General features: G+C 34.0%; 1 protein-coding gene across 2 annotated transcripts in view; it reads left to right on the top strand.

The window, feature by feature from the left end:
- The window catches only part of LOC106466179, a 102862-nt gene that overhangs the window by 75073 nt on the left and 4867 nt on the right, over nucleotides 1-22922 (top strand). For both annotated transcript variants that reach the window (XM_022394142.1, XM_013926422.2), the window contains 3 exons: nucleotides 985-1130; nucleotides 2167-2281; nucleotides 21543-21653. In XM_022394142.1, the coding sequence (XP_022249850.1) occupies nucleotides 985-1130; nucleotides 2167-2281; nucleotides 21543-21653 (372 nt within the window). The remainder of the gene's footprint in view (nucleotides 1-984; nucleotides 1131-2166; nucleotides 2282-21542; nucleotides 21654-22922) is intronic.

Genomic DNA, 22922 nt, shown 5'->3' with positions numbered 1-22922 from the left:
ATTTTTCTTCATTACCCATTCAAGCCGTCTCCAACCATTATAAATGAATTTTGTTATGATATAAAATTTCAACCACACGTAGTGTTTTATCTCCAACTTTTGAGGTTTGTTATAAATAATGTGCAAATTGCTTCGTGTGCACATAAGCATAAGTACATTCAATATTATTTTGCCTTAAATACATATATATTTTAATCTATATCAAAAGATCAAGTACAAATCAAAAATCCTTTAACCTCAGCATAAACAAATTTGATAAATTATATTTAAAACAAATGACAAATAGGCTGTTCTAGGACTTTGAACGTAACCAGTTTTATTATCACGTGATTTTGATCCCTGTTTTCCGTGTTGATGACAACCAGATCTATAGAATAACGTATATATTGGAAAGCAGTGAAGTAATACAATGTAAAAAACATGTTGCTGTTTTTTCCACACTTAAAGTCCATTTAGGTAACATTCAATGCTGTTGCTGTAGTTGGGCTGATGAGGAATAGTTCGAAGTTGAGTTTGACATTATTATGGTTTGTTATTAAATATGAACAAATATGATTCAAAGATTATTATATACATCACAGAGTGAGCTTCCAATGAGATAGCGTCGAAACATATTTTGTTGTATATATATATGTGTGTAAAGCAGTGTATCAACAAAATCCACGTGAAGCTTTATCCATAGTGGTACAGTTGACAATCTTCCGTTCAGACAGTTGATAAGTACGTGCCACCATTTAACTTGCTTGGTGAAACTAATAATATAATTACTGTTATGTTTTAATGTTACGAGAGCTCATCTTTAAACATAATATTTAACATGTAATCAGGAATATACACCATACATTGTTTCAGTATGCTATGTATTAACTGAACAATGACACTTGTAAGATTCATGTTACTCACAAAACATCAGTACTCACATATAAAAATGTCCCTAACGTTTTCTAAAATATTCTTTCAACCTATTTTTTGGTGATTCTCCAGGGCCCATCATCAATGCTACTTCACAACCTGGAGAAGGAGAAGGAGCTCCTACGCATCTTCTTGAGAGTCTCTCAAATGGAAAACATTATTTTGCGTCGAATGAATCTGTCGTCTTTTTTAATGGTTCCTGTTCAGAGGGTTACTAAGTTAGTATATATATATATATATTAGTAATTTTATACTATTGCTTGAGAAACTTAAATTATACGTAAAATGAAAAACAAATTAATTTAATTACTTTATTGTAATATTTTAAACTTAGCAATTTATAGTACAGGCACGTGAAATAATATTAGATATTGGAAATGTATACAGTGAAAACACTAACACATATATATATATATCACAGTTGTTAGAGTAACTTGTTCGTTTCGCCGTTTCTCAATATAAAATCGAAACGCTTAGTAATGTAATGAAGTTGATTTTAGGCTACATATCACATAAAGAAGTTTTCAGTTTGTTAGAACACTTCTTGTATAGGTAGTCAAGTGTAACTTAGCTACAAGTAATTAACCTTGTTTCATTAAGAGTTCATATCCTCGTGTTTTGATTAGCGTTCTACTTCGACAAATCATTCCATTAACCGAATTATTTCATAAATAGTAAACAACACTCGACTACCAATTCATACGTGTAGAAGTGGTGATAGGATATGAAGTCCTCAAAATTCATAGATTTCACTTAAACAGAGAAAGAGCCTTTTTTATTTTATTGTTTACACAGATCCCTTAGAGCGATAATGACGTCAACTAGGATGATATTACGTCACACATCATGTGTTTCCTCAGTACGGTTCAAGGCACCATTTCATATAATACGACTCTCTCCTTGTGTATTGTATATAATTATGAAATACAGTAACCATTTTACATTAGTTAGAAGCTTTGTATGAAAAAAAAATATATATATATATAGCTTATAAGCTTATCACACACGGCACCAGAACTTACCATTGTGTATAATGTCACTAACCTAGTTATAGATTGACAATAAAGTAATTTGTTATTTTAACGATAACAGTTGGTTTGGAGTGTGTTCCGCTTTGGTTCAAAGTGATATTTGTGCCTACATTTCTGGCATTAGTCTGATGTCTTTAAGTGTCGCTAATAGTTTCACAAACATTTATCCTTACCAACCTTTGCTACTTTTAATACCCATTCAAAATAAAATTTCCCTCAATAGGTACCCCTTGCTTCTAACCCGACTGTATAAAGTCACGCCGTTTCATCATGGAGACCGTGAAACGATAAAGGAAGCGAAGCAGAAGGTGGAACTACACTTGGAGCACATAAACGAAGTAGGTCACTGTATCCTATGATTCCAATAGTTATGTGTTTGGATCTAAACCGGCCGTGGTCTAACGGTTAGTGAATTCGAGGGTTCATGGTTCACGGCTCGTTGCGGGGGCGGTATAAGAGTAACGACAAAATCCAAATATTCGGTTAGGCTTAAGAGGTAGCGGTGGGTGTTGTTAACTAGCTGCCTTCCATCTAAACTGTAAATTTAACATTGGGGACGGCTATGCGAAGATAACCCTTTATGTAGGTTTGTGCGAATATTCGGAAAGAAATAAAATCGAAATATAGGAACAGCCAGAAATTAATGACTTTTCTGTTTACCAATTTACAATATCAATTATGTATTTATATCTACCAATCTTCCAATAGTAATTAGTAATATATATAGATTACCAAATCTCTAATAGTATCTTTTAAGCCACTAATGATGACATATACGTATAATGGGTAGTTGCTAAGCATCCGCTATTAACTACTTCCCAATAGTTGATATATATGTCTGCAGTAGCTACAGTTAATGTTTACCAAACGTCTACTGTATAGTAGTAATTATCAAACCATTAATTAACAGAAGGTACTTAAACCCAGATTAACATATGTAGACAAAAAGATAGGATGGGAAGAACAAGTTAAATATTAACCCATGTAGAACAAAGATAGGATGAGAAGAACAAGTTAAATATTAACCCATGTAGAACAAAGATAGGATGAGAAGAACAAGTTAAATATTAACCCATGTAGAACAAAGATAAGATGAGAAAAACAAACCAAGATTAACATATGTACAACAAAGATAGAATGAGAAGAATAAACCAAGATTAACATATGTACAACAAAGATAGAATGAGAAGAACAAACCAAGATTAACATATGTACAACAAAGATAGAATGAGAAGAACAAACCGAGATTAACATATGTACAACAAAGATAGAATGAGAAGAACAAACCAAGATTAACATATTTACAACAAAGATAGGCTGAGAAGAACAAACCAAGATTAACATATGTCCGTTTGTAAGCTATACGATCTGACGAATAGCGCTAGCTCGGAACATCATCCTTTTAAATCAGGTCAGTACTCTCCAACCACTATGGTTATTAATTAATCCAGTCAAGTCACTTGAGAGAATTTAAGATGACTACTAAACTGTCATCAATGGTACATGAACACTTCATACTTTCTAATGCTAGATCTGGTTACATCAAGTCAAAGTGTAAATATTGTGACCGGACTATTTCTACGTCAAGAAAAAACAATTATAACCTGCTGAAACATGTGAAGGTAAGCCTTTTTAATTATTTTTCTTAATATGAACTATATTCTATGTAGTTATACAATATAATATAGGTAAACTAAGTTTATCATACGTGTTAAACTATTTTTATTTTGTATTATATATTTTTATTATAAACTATATTCTATAACTGATATATTTATTTATTATTATATTTTTATCATTTTTATTATATACCATATTTATAGCTAAACTAAATTTCCCATGTTTTAAACTATATTAACCATCTTTATTTATTATTATATGTTTTTTATTTTTTATTATAAACTATATTCTATATTATATAAATGAGATACGTTTTTGTATTTCTAGCATAATCATGAGGCAGAGCTGCAAAAGCCTACATCTGGCTCTGATACTTCTGCCCAGGTGCAGCAGTCTACAATAGCAGTGTACTGTATAGAATAAACTAAATATAAGTCTACACACTTTCGTCAGAAGCACATCACTAACAAACTCGTCTGTTTTATTGTCGGTACGCTGCAGTCCTTCTCAGTGGTGGAGTCAAAAGATTTCCAAGATGTAATGGCTGTCATAGATTATCGGTTTATTCTTCCCAATCGCAAGCATCTATCTACAATGTTGATCGAGAGCAGGTTTGATGAAGTCCAACAAAAAGTCATCTCTCTACTGCAACTTGTAGCCAACATCAATGTCACTGTGGATATCTGGAGTAGTAGACAAATGCGCAGCTTCTTTAGAGTCACTGGTCATTTTATACTTGACTGGAAAATGCAAACAGTCATGCTGGCATGTCAGCGTTTCAAGAGGCGTCACACATTTGATAACATTGCAGCTCAATATGATGAAATAATAAATATTTTTAACATCAACAACAAGGTGACATCTGATAACGCATCGAACATGATCAAGGTTTTTGCTTGCCTGGATTTGAACTGCAAATACTACCTAGTATGAGAAATGGTGACTCAGAAGATGAACTTTTGGATGAATCTAAATCAGCAGACAATTTATGCGAATTTCTTTCTGAACATGACCCTTGCTTTTTTCACACGCTACAGCTTGTGGTCAGGGATGGCATGGAAAAAAGCTGGACCACTATTGAAAGTAATTTCCAAAGCATCAGCCATCGTGTCCTACATTCTAAAATTAACGCAATCAATTGATCTACTTGAGGGAGAGGCCAGAGCCCAGTCGATAACACCACCACGATGAAACTCAGAAATTAAGAAAATTAAGTCTTTTGAAGACTCCCTCAGGAGAAGTTGGATAATCTAGATACTGGTACATCGAAACTTACTTTTCATGATCGAACTGTGCTTGCAGATTGGTGACAATACTGACATCTTTTGAAGAGACAACAGATTTCACCCAGGGTTGGAACATTGTTACCTCCAGTTATGTAGTACCATGGGTTTAATGAGCTGATGACTGAGATTAACAGCATGCAGTCCAGATAAAAATTTCAATCTTGTTTTTTCAATGAAGAAATCTGTTCATGCCCGGCTGACTCATTATGAGCAACGAAGTGTTTTCCGCTTGGTTGCGTCATTGGATCCCAGATTTAAACTTGACTAGTGTTTCACTAGACCTATGGTCTATGAATCCAATCGAATGCTCCTGCAGCAAGAAGTCAAGAAAGTTTCCTCAACAAATAATCCTACAACCATGGAGCCAACAGAGGACTATAAATCACCCCTTACAAAAGAAGTAAGCGCTTTAGTTTCTTTGCTGCCTCCAAGAAACCAGCCACCTCATATTCAGAGGATACAGAGATCAACCTCGATGGTCCTTGCATTCCTGAAGAAAGCAACACTCTAGATAATTGGAAGATCCATGAAAAAAATGTTTCCTACCATATCTCTACTAGTGAAACGTTACCTGAGTGTTCCAGCATCCTCTTCCTCCGTTGAGCGTTTGTTTAGCATCCAAGGCAAAACCCTCAGACCTGATCGCTGCTGTCTCACTGATAAGATATTTGAGAGACTGGTGTTCATAAAGAACAATGGGCAATTATAATATCTATAAGTCTCCTTTGAAAATATATTTTTGTTCTAAAACTTTGTTATTGCATTTTGAAAAATATAAGTATTGAAATGTTATTATTTGTTCAAATTTTGTTTGTTTCAGTTTCAAAAAGTTTTTTCATAAAATAAAAGTATTGAAATGTTATTATTTGTTCAAATTTTGTTTGTTTCAGTTTCAAAAAGTTTTTTCATAAAATAAAAGTATTGAAATCTTATCGTCTGCTGTTTTATCATTATTGCTTATTACCTGCAAAGTATTCATGAATACATCCCTGTGTATTCGTATTCGATTTCGTCTTCATAAAAATATGAAGTATTCGTATTTGTATTCGATTACGGAACTTCAGTATATGCCCCATCCTTGCATTGAACCAGCTACTATAGCTGAGTTGTAGCGTCTTTTAGTGACAAGCTGAGATGAAATCACGGTGGAATACATCAATAACCTCATCGACAGCATGCTATGTTGCGTTGCGGAGGTTATTGGAGTACGATGAGGACCAACCAAGTACTGAATGTTTAATATGAACTGATATAAAGTTACAGACTGTATTTATAATAATTAGATGTTATATTTTGTCATTATATATGTTTTGATAAGGATTTGTTGTGATAGGTTAAATGCTGAATTACACATCTTTCTACAGGTGTCTGATAAAATTGTTTGCTGTTCTAATGAGTCATTCATGATGTCCATAGAACCTGTCTCATTATACAAGTTACATATGTAGATGTTTAATACAACATGCATTTGTCAGTTTGACAACGCTAAGTGTATTTGTATTCCATCTTAATAATAATTATCTTATTTGTTACAAAATATACAAACATTTTGGCCAAGACTGCCGGTTGAGAAGATCAAGTTAAAATATCAAGATTTTTTTTATCAGTTTTTTTTGTTTAAAATCGAATAATTGCTAAAGTCGATGAGAAATTTATTTTCATAACACCTCTAATCAGTAAAACCGTTTTTTAAGCAACGTTTTAAATCACATTTTGTAAACTTAAAGATGTGCTTAATATTTTACTTGTGAAACAATAAGATTTTGTAACATAAATCATTCTGCCATGTACTCTAAAGAAACGCTAATAAATTTATCTCTTTTTTTTTATTAATTTCCACAATGAAAAGGAATTTCCTCTGAATCTGATTGTAGACAAGGGATTCTGGTGTAACCAGTTTACCACTGACGTCAGTAGTAAAATAACAAAAAGAAAGAATGTTGTTTTATAGCAGTTTTATTATTGGAATTATTGAACCGTTAAAACCATATATATATTCCTCAAAAAGCATGAAAGTTATCCAGAGATGACAGCTAGTGCTCTTAAATACAATTATTTCAGACAAACTTGAAGCTTTTTCATTCCCATGGAATATAAAACTGAAGAGCATATTGTTCCAATATTCATGGTAATTAAAATCCTTTATTAGTTTAGTACTGGAATTGTTTAAAAACATAATTTCAACAACAACTGGTGCAAGTTGTCAAAATAGACTCTTCTTTAATAGAACAAATCCACTTTTTTTTGTAATTACACTTGTGTAATACCTTATCCACTTTTTTTTCTGATATAAAGGGGGTTCCTAGAAGTAAATTGAAATGAATTTTGCAATTTTCTTTATTGCCAACCAGTTCCCAGTTAAAAATAGTTCTAATTTCACTAAAGTTAGGATGAGAAGTTTTATTTAGAAATTGAAAAAGTTTTAATTTCACTAGAGTTACGATGAGAAGTTTTATTTAGGTATTGAAAAAGTTTTAATTTCACTAGAGTTACAATGAGAAGTTTTATTTAGGTATTGAAAAAAGTTTTAATTTCACCAGAGTTACGATGAGAAGTTTTATTTAGGTATTGAAGAAAAAATAGGTTGATGTTCTTCATTATTTCAGAATTTCGCACAAAGATACGCATGCGCATAACCGGCCCTAATTTTGAACTGATAGACATTAGAAAGAAGGCTGCAGGTCAACAGCACCCACTGTCAAATCCTGGGCTACTTTTGTGTGATCGAGTAGTGTGATTTGACCTTCACACTTATAGCGCCTTCACGGTTCCAAAGTGCGGAGTGCGTTTTTGTTTTCGGAAGCGAGTCGCGAACCATAAATCCTGGAATTCACAGTATGAACACGTTACCTACTTAGAACCAGTACATGTGACGTTAGAGATTCAACTAGTATTATCAGAATCAGGATAATGATATAGGTTCATTTTATCTTTCTTTAGTTCAATTGTGATCAGGGTTACTGATGAGGAGTGGAATTCTCCGAAACTAGTATAACACAATAATAACACACGTTGATTAAAGTGTAGACTGAATTGGACCTCCCTTGCCTTGAACTTAGACGTCGAGATTAAACAATTTTCGGTATACTAAGTTTATTTATTATATGAACATTTTGTTAATATTTCCTCTTTTCAAGCTGATATCCAGTAAATCACGAGGCAAGCTTACGTTGATGCTAGAAGGAAAATCTTTTGATGACTTGGTTTAATGTTTTCTAAGACTCAAGTCAAATATAAAATGTTGGGTTATTTTACTCAAGCTTTGTTTTAGTGAAATATAATGAGTGTACTTGGCCACTATTTTGTTTTATTGTTTTTACAGATGTAAGAATTAAGTCACATCTGTATCAGTCCCTCGGTGTTGTCAGCGGTAAATTTACGGACTTACAACGCTAAGATCCGAGGTTAGATTCCCGTCAGTAGACGGAGCGCTGATAACGCAGTGTGTGGCTTTGCGCTAGAACAAATAAACAAACATCTGTTGTAAAACAAGAAACAGAAACAGATTGTTGGTTTCTCCTCATATCTCTTCTTTATTGCTGGTAATTCATCGTCCTACATTTTCAAACAGTACAGGCAACGTTATTGTTAACATTAATACGTCAATGATTTTTGTTTTGATTCTAGTGTTGAGAATAAATCGGGCCAATGTAACGCTTTAGAAAAAGACAAGGTTATTCCGTGAGGCTAACTCGCGTTCGACAACCAGATGAATTCTGGGATATTTTCTGTCCGCGTTGTCATTTGCAAATTCACCACTGTTAGTTAGTTAGGCACAATATAATGCCACAAGTTACCTAAGTGAACTTGAGTAGCTACACACTATTTATAATTTGTCACTGCTAAGTGTCAAAAGAACATGCATTTTGTCATTCATACTCTTGGACGAAGAGACATTATTTAGTCTCAATCTTCTACCATTTTTCTTATAGGTTATGACGTAATGTATACGTCATCAAAACTCAAGTTATAACAACTACCTGCGAAACTGTTATCATATAATTACAATTTGTTGCAGTTCAGTATTCTTTAATAACTTCTGAATAAAAGTCAACTAACTACACAGATGAGAAAAAATTAAATTAGAAATCAATGAAACTAATCCTATATAAAAAGATATCTTGAAATTTATAATGTTATAAATCAATACACAAGATAACTAAAACTATGTGAACCAAACCCCCTATCTAGAAGTGCTGAAACTCATTCAGAAGCCCACCTTCCCAAATCTGGCCTATAATTTTATGTTCTTGACCTTCGAGTTCCCAGGGACGTCATGTTTGAAACGATGTCCTTACCCCCACAAACATGGGAACACACGTGACACACTTACTCAGATACCACTGACACTTGTTCCCACTCCTTAAGAATTGTAGGAATAATTGGGGAAGATTGACCGTTAACTTGGGGCCTCTGTGAATCACAAAGAGGCTTTTGAACCCAGCAGCTGAGTGGAGGTGTTTTATGCTAGTATGAATAAATGGTAATATTGAAAATTAATTTATACATTATAACCCATAATATTAATTAAACTTACTTTAAAGAACCAGAAACTGTGTCATTACTTACAAAACACATTTGTTTGCTCTTGAACGACTAACAACTTACTAATACACAATATCTGAATATAAGTAGTCACTTGCAATAAAGTACAAAAAAAAACAATAAAAACTGACAGACAAAAACAGAAACGAGTTGAACATTAGTCGCCCGTACGGAGAATTATGTTCTACTACTGATTCCGTAAGAAAGAATAACATCAGTAACAGGAAATATATAATGAACAACGACTAACAACCAGTCAAAGCCGATTTCTCGCATAACAATGAGTAGGAGTGTTTTCGATTAAAACAGGAAACAAATAACGACGAGACTTCCAATTGAACCCTATGCTTATATAATTTATTTCCTTAGTTTATTTAAAGAGAGTTTTAATAGTAACAATTTTTATCAAAATTAATAAAAAAATGGTCAGATGTGAGGTAAAAAAACGACTTTTCTCCATGTTTGTTTGTACAAACAGTGGGTTATCTGTGCTCTGCCCACCAGGGGTATTGAAACCCGGTTTCTATCGTTGTAAATACGCAGACATACCGTTGTGCTACTGGGGGGAGGGGGAATGTGAGTCAATACATAAAGTTGCATTTGAGTGCGACATTTCGCTCGTCTTATGATGTCTTTTGGCACAGGAAGTTAAACCTGTTGTATGCCAAGAGCGTAATTATGTTTAGGCGTTAATATGATGTTATAATTCACCTAATTACGTATTTTAGGTGTTATTCAAAAGTGCCGAGAAATCACGAACAACACGTTGAGATTCATCGTATTCAGAACGTCGAGACACGCGACGATACCCCTGCTTAATTACACTTTTAATTCTGATTCAAACATTGCAACTGTGTTACCTAAGTAACACGAGTATTCGTTGTCACACTTATAGTGTTATTGTTTTTGCTACTAAAACACGGCTTTACTCAAACAATCTAGCTACTCAGCGAGTTAACTATTTTTGCTACAGAAGAACGAAAGCTTAACTCGTTTGTTAACACCTAACAACGCGAGTTCTTAACGTCTAAAGTTTAGTTAGTTTCTTCGCCACCAGGGACTTGGTTTGGAGTCTCTTCACGAAGTTAATGTTTTAGATACATTTTTGTTTCTAGAAAAGGAAACTCTTCGAATTTTATCAAGAGGTGTACATAATGTTTAGTTTATTCGTGTTTATCGTTGCTTGAAGTCGAGAATGTCTGCTTTTTCACCCGGGAGATAATACAAGTCTGGCGCCAAGCGTGACTCACTCGGCCAGGACGTGTGGTATTCGTGGAGACGAGAAATGGAACTTACCGTTAAGAATGTGGACAGAAATAGAACGCAAATGTAATTCAACGAAAAAAAGCGTGTTTTATCTCTCTCTTCTCTCCCTTTTATAGAACTATACTTTATTTTGTTTTTCCCTTATGTATTTTTCACTGGAAACTTTTCCTATTAATATCAGCTAAGTACGACAATATCAAAATTTACCCAGCTAGCCTTAGGCGAAATACGCCTTTTTTTGGCATTAATTATATATTGCGCAACACTTCTTTGATTGTGTTATCATAAACATAGAATATATGTAAAAATCCTCCTAGGAATAACATATTTATGGATTTTATAACAGCTGTAAAAGACGCGTATAAAAGATGAGTAAGTTATCAAGGTGCTGATTACATGAGTATCACGTGAATGACAACATGCATGTCTCCCTTATGGGATGGGTAAGTAGTAACTTTATGGAGTTACAACGCTAAAATCCGAGGTTCGATTTCCTGCAGCGGACACAGTACCTAACCCAATGTGGATTTGATCTAGAACAAACAGACAACGATAGTATGATGTGAATTATTTTCCAAGACAGGTTACTGGAGTATCGGCGAAACTGGTTCAGTTACCAATACGTTTGTATTGAGTGATAGCAACAGTAAAATTGTGTGTACACGTTACTTTGTAAATGTATCCTGACTACAAGTTACTTTTGTAAATATATCCTGACTACACGTCACTATTGTAAATGCCTGCTGACTACACGTTACTGTTGTAAATGTATCTTTACTACACGTTAATATTGTAAATGTCTACTGACTACACGTTACTGTTGTAAATGTATCTTTACTACACGTTAATATTGTAAATGTCTACTGACTACACGTTACTGTTGTAAATGTATCCTAACCACACGTTACTGTTGCAAATGTCTGCTGACTACAAGTTACTGTTGTAAATATATCCTGACTACACGTTACTATTGTAAATGTCTGCTGACTACACGTTACTATTGTAAATGTCTGCTGACTACACTTTACAGTTGTAAATGTATCCTGACTACACGTTATTGTTGTAAATGTATCCTGACCACACGTTACTGCTGTAAATGGCTACTAACTACACGTTACTGTTGTAAATGTATTTATACTACACGTTAATATTGTAAATGTATCCTAACCACACGTTACTGTTGTAAATGGCTACTAACTACACGTTACTGTTGTAAATGTATTTTTACTACACGTTAATATTGTAAATGTGTACTGACTACACTTTACAGTTGTAAATGTATCTTTACTACACGTTAATATTGTAAATGTCTACTGACTACACATTACTGTTGTAAATGTATCCTAACCACACGTTACTGTTGTAAATGAATCCTGACTACATGTTATTGTTGTAAATGTATTCTGACCACACGTTACTGTTGTAAATGGCTACTAACTACACGTTACTGTTGTAAATGTATCTTTACTACACGTTAATATTGTAAATGTATCCTGACTACACGTTACTGTTGTAAATGTCTACTGACTACACTTTACAGTTGTAAATGTATATTAACTACACGTTACTGTCGTAAATGTCTATTGTCAACAAAGCACTGTGGTAAATGTATATTAATTACACGTTACTGTTGTAAATGGCTACAGTCTGCTCAGTGTTGTTGTAAATGCCTATTTTCTACACGTTACTATTGTAAATGTCTACTGTCTAAACGTCACTGTGGTAAATGTTTATTATCTACACGTTACTCTTGTAAATTTCTATTAATTACACGTTACTATTGTAAATGGCTACAGGCTACACATTGTTGTTATAAATGTATATAGTTTGTTGTTGTATATGTCTAGTCTGTACGTTGCTGTTATAAGTGTCTGCTCTACACGTTGCTGTTGTAAATGTGTATTGTTTACACGTTGCTGTTGTAAAAGTCTAGAGTATATGTTGCTGTTGTAATTGTCTACGTAATATACTTGTTATATATAAGGTGCCTTGTGTAATGCAACCAGTTTTTACTGCGTTACTGTGAAGATGTAATGGAACAAATCACTGCTGAATGAGAATGAAAAAACTACGATAAACATATATTAATAACTATTATCATATATGTGTGTTGTACGAATACATAAAATTGTCTATTAATATTTCGGCGGAACTTTCCAGTCTTTTAATGCTTGTTTCATTGTTGAATTGTTTTTAATTACACTTTTTCAGTATTTTTATCATCATAGAATTTTATATATAGATAATGTTATTTCTCTCGAGTTCCATGTAATGCAGGAATGATGACGTCACACACTCCCCTTCCAAAAATCGGAGCACTGCGAAATGTGCGGTTTGTCATAACGAAATACCTGGTATACCATTAAAGTTTGCTTACGCAGCTTCTCGAGCACGCGTGGAATGACGTAGCTCAGCAGTCTTTTGATGTGAAACCTCGCAGTAAGCGCTCATTGTTCAGTGGTGAACGTGTGCTCCGACCTTAAAACGAATTGTGTCTAAGGCTACGCAGATGCGAATATAAGAGCAGTTTCTTTCTATCGTTGACATACTGCAAGTGTAGGCCCTAGAACAGGCGCAGAAGAGCAGATGTCATCGTAGTCAGAGGCTAAAGTGTTCCCTTGTGTCACTTTACTGACGTAAGCTGAAGAAGAACATCTCGACGCACACTGACTAGTCTCGTAGTTCTCTTTGCTAACTTCAGGTAGGTTTCTATCACTTTTCTACCTAATACTCCTGGGAGCTCAGCGGTAAGCTTGGGGGTTCGTGACGCTAAAAATCGTGATTTGTTACCCGCGGTGAGCACAGCATTCTGTAGCTATGCGCTTAAAAAAAAAGCAATTATTATTTGAAAGAAAATCACCGTGACAAATAATATAACTATAAAGCGAATATCCACTCTCGAGAATACAGCTATGGTTATAATACAATTATCAGGTGAATATCAACTCTTGAGACTACAACTATAGTTATAATACAACTATCAGGCGAACATCAACTTTTGAGACTACAACTATGAATATATTTACACATGTCAAACCTTGGAAAAGCGAATTTTTCCATAGTTAATAACTGATATTTATTATGTTGTTGATATCAAGTAGTATCTCTCACTTTTTTCCAAAAGTTAATAACACTTCATTCATGTTAAACATATTTTATTACAGAAAAGTACCAGAACCGATAAATTAATAGGGTAATCAGTAAAAAAAAAAAAAAATTAATTTAATATCAGAAATTTTGAGTTCAATGTTATAGTGGATATTATTTTCAATATTTCGTTTTATTAAAGTAATAGCATAAGACGTAAAAAAAATTTTCAACCTAATCTGTAACTAGTTCTCAGAGAAGATAGACTAAGGTTTGACATCTAAGAATTTACCATCTGATACGACCACTTTCAACACCTTCATAACAACCATTTGTATTTATGTATATTTTATACAGCGAGAGTAATCTGTTATACCACGTGTCTGGTGAATGTATTAATCACAATACAGGCAGTTTTGAAGAAAGAAATTAGCACTTGGTGACACAAGTGATCCAAAATGTAATCCATTACGAACCTGTTTCTGCTTATCTGGAGACTGAATCTTCATAACAAATCCACCAGTGGGTAAAATGTAAGTTTAAGGACTTACAACACTAAAATGCGGGGTTCGATTCTCTGTGGTGGACAGAGCGCAGTTAGCCTATTAAAACACACAGACATAACAGCGTCAACTATTTAAGTTAAACAACTTCTATAAACACTAGTTCAACACGGAATCCTCCTAATCCCCCAGGTATATTTGAACAATAATTTCTCTACAACAGCTTTGTTTATTGTACATTCCTCAAAAAAAAAAAAAATGTACATGTAGTTGGAGCTAAAACGGATTAGTAAAAGAACATTTCATGCAAACAAATAATATATTTCAAACTCGTTTTATTTTATATTATGGACAAACTGACTGAAACAACAAGAAAATAATCGTACTAGTAACTTATATCTTTTTGTTCAAGTAGAAATTCTGAAAGTGTTTAGTTCGTTGTTTCTAAAACTTGATTTCGTAAAGATCCTGTTTCCTGCAATGCTATCCCCATCTGTTGATAACTTGTTAAAAAGAAGTGAAATGTCGGTGACTAGAGTTTTAACACCTTTTCAACGAGGAATAATGTGTGAAAATGAATATATTATACAAGCTTAGAAATATGAAGGAATAAGACTATGTTTCATTATTACTTGAACACATAAATTGTAGTTGATTTGTTGACGACAGCTCGACGGGAGATGTCCCAGAATTCATTTTGTTGCAAAATACGAGTTAGCCTTCGAAGAACAACCTTGCACGCAGTAGAAGGCCGCTTGCAGTTCCGCTAATGGAAAAGTAGGCCAGACTTTTTCTAATGTCTTACTTTCGCAGCTCCTTGTTTTCGTGCGGTATAATCCTACTTTTCCCATATATATAACGTAGTACACGTACTCTGCCAGAACTTTACACATCTGTTAGTAAAAACCTCCTCTAGTATCGACACAAAATCTTCTATACGTTCTTAATATCAGTCATTTAAAAACATAGACGTAAAATAACTTTCACTTATATAAATTTACAAAAATTCGCTGACAAGTTATTTTATAGATATATAATTGGAACATCTGGTAAATAATTTAACATGCAGAAAAATAGGTGGAAACAGATTTATAGACTGACACGCAGAGATAGTTAGAAACAAATAAATATGCAGCAGACAGAAAGCTAGGTAGAAGCTTAGAAAGATAGAAAGACACAAAGGCAGTTAGCTAGGTAGACACCTAAATAGATAGAAAGACACAAAGGCAGTTAGCTAGGTAGATACCTAATAGATAGAAAGACACAAAGACAGTTAGCTAGGTAGACACCTACATAGATAGAAAGGCACAAAGGCAATTAGCTAGGTAGACACCTAAATAGATAGAAATACACAAAGGCAGTTAGCTAGGTAGAAGCTTAGGGAGATAGAAAGACATAAAGACAATTAGCTAGGTAGACACTTAAATAGATAGAAAGACACAAAGGCATTTAGCTAGGTAGACAACTAAATAGATAGAAAGACATAAAGGCAATTAGCTAGGCAGAGACCTAAATAGATAGAAAGACATAAAGGCAATTAGCTAGGTAGACAACTAAATAGATAGAAAGACATAAAGGCAATTAGCTAGGCAGAGACCTAAATAGATAGAAAGACACAGGCAGCTATCTAGGCAGAGACCTAAATAGATAGAAAGACACAGGCAGCTATCTAGGTAGACACCTACATAGATAGAAAGACACAAAGGCGGTTAGTTAGGTAGACACCTACATAGATAGAAAGACACAGGCAGCTATCTTGGTAGACACCTACATAAATAGAAAGACACAGGCAGCTATCTAGGTAGACACCTAAATAGATAGAAATACACAAAGGCAGTTAGCTAGGTAGACACCTACATAGATATAAACATACATGGGCAGATAGTTACACAGGCACTATTTAGGTACAAACACAGAAATATAGACATATAAACAGAACATCAGACGTACAGATTTCTTAGAAATACATTGGTATAGAAACGTAGTTCCACAATTTAATATTACTGTAAGGTACTTAATGCATTTTTACTTTAACACAAGTAATACCTTAGATACATGATGTATGCATAGTTATTGTTATTTAGCAGGTAATATAATGTTACTGCAATGTAGAAGTGTATTATATTGAAAAAAAATGCTACTGGAGAAAAATCAAGAGATTCTAGGTAATGTGATGGTGCTATCAGCACTATGTGAAACACCATGCAATCAACTCAGTTCAGTAGATTTATGCTGTGAAATTAAGTTTACTTAGATAGTTTAGTGTAGGCCCGGCATGGCCAGGTGGTTAAGGCGCTCGACTCGTAATCTGAGGGTCGCGGGTTCGAATCTCCGTCACACCAAACATGCTCGCCCTTTCAGCCGTGGGGGCGTTATAATGTGACACCACTATTCGTTGGTAAAAGAGTAGCCCAAGAGTTGGCGGTGGGTGGTGATGACTAGCTGCCTTCCCTCTAGTCTTACACTGCTAAATTAGGGACGGCTAGCGCAGATAGCCCTCGTGTAGCTTTGCGCGAAATTCAAAACAAACAAACAAACAAAAGTTTAGTGTAAAAGGCATACATTTTTGATAACTTCAAACATTGGCTGTTTGGTATTGGTGTAAAATCTAAAGTATACTGTTCATATGTGCTATTTGTTGTCGATATAATTGTAGCGAATTGTACCACTTTTGCTTCATTCCTACGCTCACCTGCTCCACCCAGGAATCATGAAACCTTCACCTACTCAGTTTGCTAGAACATTCGAGAAGTCCCTCGACTGAGCATAAAAGGGATGGAGTCAGACGCCCCTCTCTCTCAGTTGCCTTTCACTCACTCAGTTGGTCACTTTGCCTCGCTCCGCGCCCAGTCAGAAGAAAGTCCGATCTTCCTCCTCGTTATACCTGTGATATAATCAAATTTTGTTAATTTTTGTTGTTTAAATATTTTTTTTAAAATCTAACTCTTTGAACATAAATTCTTTGATATTTTTAGAAAATAATTTGAAGTGCTGGCTGCCTCCAGTTCAAGTAAAGTTCGAAAGTGCAAAACTTTTCCAAACAGTTTCTGATACAAAGTAAAGGTAGCTTACTACCACTATTTTTTGTGTAAAATTGGTGACAAGAAAAAACATTAGGCTCCATATGTGTGTTGTACAGTTCGCACCTCTGGTTTGACACAGTGGCTGAATAATAATAGAGCAAATATGCCATCTGCACTTCCCATGATATGGCATGAGCCCAAGGATCATCTAACTAACTGTTATTTTTGCATGACTAATGTTCCTGGATATTCTAGCAAAACTAAATAATACATTAGATATCCAGATATTGCATCTACAATGAAACCAGTACCTCGTTGAAAAGGTCTTCCAGTGTCACATCCACCAGCATATTGGGAAACAGAAGAGTTATCCTGAGAATAAGACAATGAATCGTATTCATCCTCTTCATCTATTGATTCTATTTCCGTGGCACCTCAACATAAACTGCCTCATCTGATCACACAACAAGAGCTAAATGATCTGATTCATGACGTGTCTCTAGCAAAGCAGCATAGGGAACTACTTGGCTCTCACTTACAGCAATGGAATTCATCAACTCCAGGAACAAGAGTTTCAATTTTCTGAAGTCGCCATCAAAGTATTGCTTCTCGCTACAGCATGCAAGATACTTATATTTGTGTTTCTGTACAAATATTGATGTTCTAATGGAAGAATTAGGTACTGAACATCATCCTCAAAAATGAAGACTTTTTATCAACTCATAAAGTTAGTCTAAAAGCTGTACTTTTACCCAATGGGAACACTAAGCCATCGATTCTTGTCGCTCATGCTGTGAACATGAACTTTTTTGTTGCGCTGTGGTATTACAGACTATTATGCAAATTAGTATTTTAATATATCTGGGTTACTATTGCACAACTAATGATTGTGATTTTCGCTAATAATTTGTATTTTGTATGCTAGTAATGCTACAAATGTTGTGTTACAGTATTAAACGGATTAATAAAGTATTCTCAACGAATTTAGACCGATAGAATTTGCGCTAGCATAATTGTGTGATGCATAGGAAGATTATTATGTCCCCATAGAGAGATATACTGTTTTATCATTATTTCGTCTTCTCGGCAGAGTTAAACATAGAAAGGTTATTATGTTTCCATAGAGAGACAAACTGTTATATTATTATTTCTTCTTCTTGGCAAGGTTAAACATAGACAGGTTATTATGTTTCCATAGAGAGACAAACTGTTATATTATTGTTTCTTCTTCTCGGCAGAGTTAAACATAGAAAGGTTATTATGTTTCCATAGAGAGACAAACTGTTATATTATTGTTTATTCTTTTTGGCAGGGTTAAACATAGAAAGGTTATCATGTTTCCATAGGGAGACAAACTGTTATATTATTGTTTCTTCTTCTCGGCAGAGTTAAACATAGAAAGGTTATTATGTTTCCATAGAGAGACAAACTGTTATATTATTGTTTCTTCTTCTTGGCAGGGTTAAACATAGACAGGTTATTATGTTTCCATATGGAGACAAACTGTTATATTATTATTTCTTCTTCTCGGCAGAGTTAAACATAGAAAAGGTTATTATGTTTCCATAGAGAGACAAACTGTTATATTATTGTTTCTTCTTCTCGGCAGAATTAAACATAGAAAGGTTATTATGTTTCCATAGAGAGACAAACTGTTATATTATTGTTTCTTCTTCTCGGCAGGGTTAAACATAGAAAGGTTATTATGTTTCCATAGGGAGACAAACTGTTATATTATTATTTCTTCTTCTTTTTCCAAACACTTTTCAATCGACCGCCATTCCTTTATTTCTCTACGCTTTAACTTGAAACTTGGCAGGGTTAAACATTGGTCCAATACGCCCAGAAACGTTTTGATTTAAGCCTTTTTAAGTATTTTATGATTTCAAAAGTCAACCAACCCAAAAATGTATATTTTGGGCTCCTGTGCGGTCATACTTACAGTAATCAAGATTAAAATTGACACAAAAATAAATTTTAATGCGCCCAACACATTGACATACAAAAGTATTGGATTTGCCCAGTTTTTAGTCTTTTTAGAAGGTCAGAGCTAAAAAAAAAAAGAGCATAATTTTGGGATTTGGTCAATTACTCGGTCATATTTTGAGATGTGGTACAAAGATATATTTCTACAGGTCCCACACATTGGCAAACAAAAATGGTGGACTTGCACACTTTCAGTAACTATAGGGGGGCCAAGATGCCACAAAAGCCTGATTTTAGGGTTTTTTGACAATTACTCCGCCGTATTTCGGCCAATTTACATGGGATTTGGTACAAAGGTACTTTTTTCAGGTCCCGTACATGTACATACACCAATATGGAATGTGCTCATTTTTGGTCATTTATGGGGAAGGTTAAAAGGTTAAATAAACCCATAACTTTAGTGGTTTGAGGTAAGTTATTTGGCCATATTTCAACCAAATTACGTGGGATTTAGTACAAAGATACTCTCTGCAGGTCTCAAACAGAGATATAGATAATTTTTGAATTTTTTTCTTTTGCTAAAGTTGTCAGTGAAGAAAGCAGAATATGGTATTTTCGTAAACCATATCACGTGTATGTCAACCAACTTACATGGTATTTGGTACCAAAAATACCTTCTTGCAGGTTCCAAGCAGTAATATAGACAGTTTTCGATTTTTATGTGTGTTTCACGATTTTTCTGATGTCAAAATTAGCCATTTGAATTGCGTGGGGGAGACATGTTGCAGTCACTCGCGAATGTTGGCTTCTTTATTTACAATTTTATCAATATGGTATATTAAAACTGATTTGGAATGAATAAGGTGAATAAGATTTTCTCAAGGAAAAACGTACTTGTCTATCTCTTGCATTATTAGTTACCTAAAGTAGGAATTAGCAAATTGTATTCGTGAGAATACTGAAAATTACCTAAAGTAGAAATTAACAAGTTGTGTACTTTAGGCTTCTCTTTAGAATTATATGATGTGTAGATGAATATCTTATTTCTAAACTAGTGAAAAATGTGTGCTCGAAAATTTTCAAAATGGATCGTCTTCTGTCTTTGACTTTATATGAAACAAGTATTTATTATCATTATTTTTAATTCCAAGAATGAACGTAACTAAATCGAAAACCAAACTTAAGGTTAGTAACTTATTTTACTGTCTTCGCATATCAATCAGGATAAGTAAGTACCACTAGGGGAGGGTCTTGTTATAGATAAGACTTGACTTGCTGTCCTCCAGATGTAATTCAATATTGCAATGTTTAAGTAATCGAACAACTTTATCACTGAGGACATTCAGAAATTAATAGCATAAGTAAAGGCAGAAGCAGTGAGTGAGAGAAGTTATATATCTGTGCGCTCATTAATTTTTGATTGTGCTAAGATGTCATTCTTTCTATATGGGCTACCTTATCTCCAACTTTCACTCTGAAGTAGGCAGTTGCTACCTTTTTCAACTTTGTTTCTGTACGTGAATGCTCTGCCTGAATCATCTATAACTGAAAGCCTGCTAGGCCTAACTCTGTTTCGTCAGATCCTGTGCCGATAAATTTACATGGTCTGCGGGTACTAACCCACACTAGCCGTCCTTTTTGTGACATGTTTAATAAGGTAAATATACTGGTAACCCATATGTATATATTCACATACAGGAAGCTCTTTCCGTGTAACGAAATCTTACTTCCCGGATGGACAACAAACCCAGTTATACAGAAATGCGGGTTGTTTTCCATGTTTGCATCATACTAGATTGTTGGTTGTGTTTCTATAAATTGCTTGTAGTTCGTGGGTTCCAGTCATTGACACTACTAAGAATGTGTCCTTTCGTTGTGCATCAAGTAAAATGTAGTTATGATCTATGAAAGTTTTCTGTAATTATTACCGTTATTTGATTTACTGTGAATTGAAAATCTACTGTACTGAGTGCAGTATCCAAAGACAAATGGCACGTGCTATATCTTAGTTTTGTTTTATTTTTTCATCTAGCGCCTGTTATTAATCAGTATCGTTTCTATCAGGAATCCTATCTGATGTGTCCTCCTTCGACTCCTCCAGGAACTCCTGACTAAAACTTTCAGATGAAAATCAGTGCTGAATAATCAACTTGCAAAGTTCTATAATAGAGTGAAATATTGATCGTATGTTAGAAATCCCTTTTTTTTTACGTAAATTCCAGATTAACTCACCAATGTTTGAGGGCATAATCTAGCTGTATCTCATTATATGTAACTCAATAACTATATATATATATCTTGTTAGGGTGTTGGGGTTTAAAGATACTTTCTCTCTCTATCTAGCAAACCAAAGGAGTAGGCGAAACCAAAATTTGGAGGAGAATATCGAACATCTCGAGCTCAAACCGTCGACTATCGAACGGAGACGACATCGGCAATATAAAACTACGAAAGGTGAGAGATGTAAACATAAATCAGCCTATATTACATGGTTCAGACTAATAATCACAAGAAGAAAGTTGCAAGCTGTTCACTTAGTGATTATGAAACATTTAGGCTAATAATCACCAGCAGGACCAAAAAGAAAACAATGGAAATTAATTTTTAAGCAGAAGTCTGTAATTATGGAGTTTCATTAAGTACTAACGGTGTCAATTATTGATTATCAAGTATTCTAAATCCGTTGTTATTACTGATTCATGTGTTGATGTGCTTATTGTCTGATATTGAACTTGTTATATCTTCAACAATATGTCTTTAGAGAAGATTTTCTGTTCTATTTGCACATATTATACATTAAAAGCTTAATTTTACTTAACAGCTTGACTTTATTTCAGTACGTTGTTATTTCAATTTTTCTATATTCTAATAGCTTAATTCTGTATCTCTAGGTTAAGAGCTAACTTTTACTATATCTTAATAGTTTCATTTTATATCTCTACGTTAAAAGCTAAATTTTACTTCTTTAACAGCTTGATTTTACATTTTTAACAGTTTGATTTGACTTTGCGTCAACAGCTCAACTTTATATCTCTATCTTAATGGGTTGAGTAAATTTTACTTTTCTACTTTTAGAGCTTGATGTTGCTTCTGTAAGTGAACAACATAATTTTATTGTTTTACGTTAACAGCTATATTTTACTTCTCTGCGATAATAATTTGATTTTAATACTTTACGCTAACTTAATTTTATGTCTCTAGGTTAACGACTTGATTTTACTTACTCCTATATTCATGTTAATTGAATATTTCTTCTTACCAACACGTAGAAAATGTATCGTTCTATTTAGCTAGTTGTTAATTACCACTCTCTTATCACTTGAATGCAGAACTGAAGGTTGATTTGATACAGTAAGTTCCCATATCAACGTTTTTTCCACAACTGTTTAGTTATATATTATTTAAAAAACCTAAGTAAAATTTAACTTATTTCAGATATACAGCTGTAACCGCTTCAATTGGTTATTAGAGCTAGAAGTACACAGCCTGGTCATAAGTAAATAAACACCACCTTTTCAGAAAAAAAATGAAAATTTTCAGTCATATTCACATGAACTGATATATTTATAATTTAATTAATATCTAGTACATCTTCCTTTCGCTTCGTGGAATTCGTTGATCCTTTGGGGCATCGTGAGAATCATCTCATCAATTTTAGATTGGAGTAGATCGCTCTTCGAAGTTGGTTTTTTTTGGTTGTTTCTTGACTTGCCGGTCGAGTAT

Source organism: Limulus polyphemus, unplaced genomic scaffold, assembly GCF_000517525.1.
Source record: "Limulus polyphemus unplaced genomic scaffold, Limulus_polyphemus-2.1.2 Scaffold2179, whole genome shotgun sequence".
Taxonomy (NCBI): Eukaryota; Metazoa; Arthropoda; class Merostomata; order Xiphosura; family Limulidae; genus Limulus; species Limulus polyphemus.
Note: the sequence above shows the minus strand (reverse complement) of the source record. Positions and strands in the feature narration are given on the sequence as shown.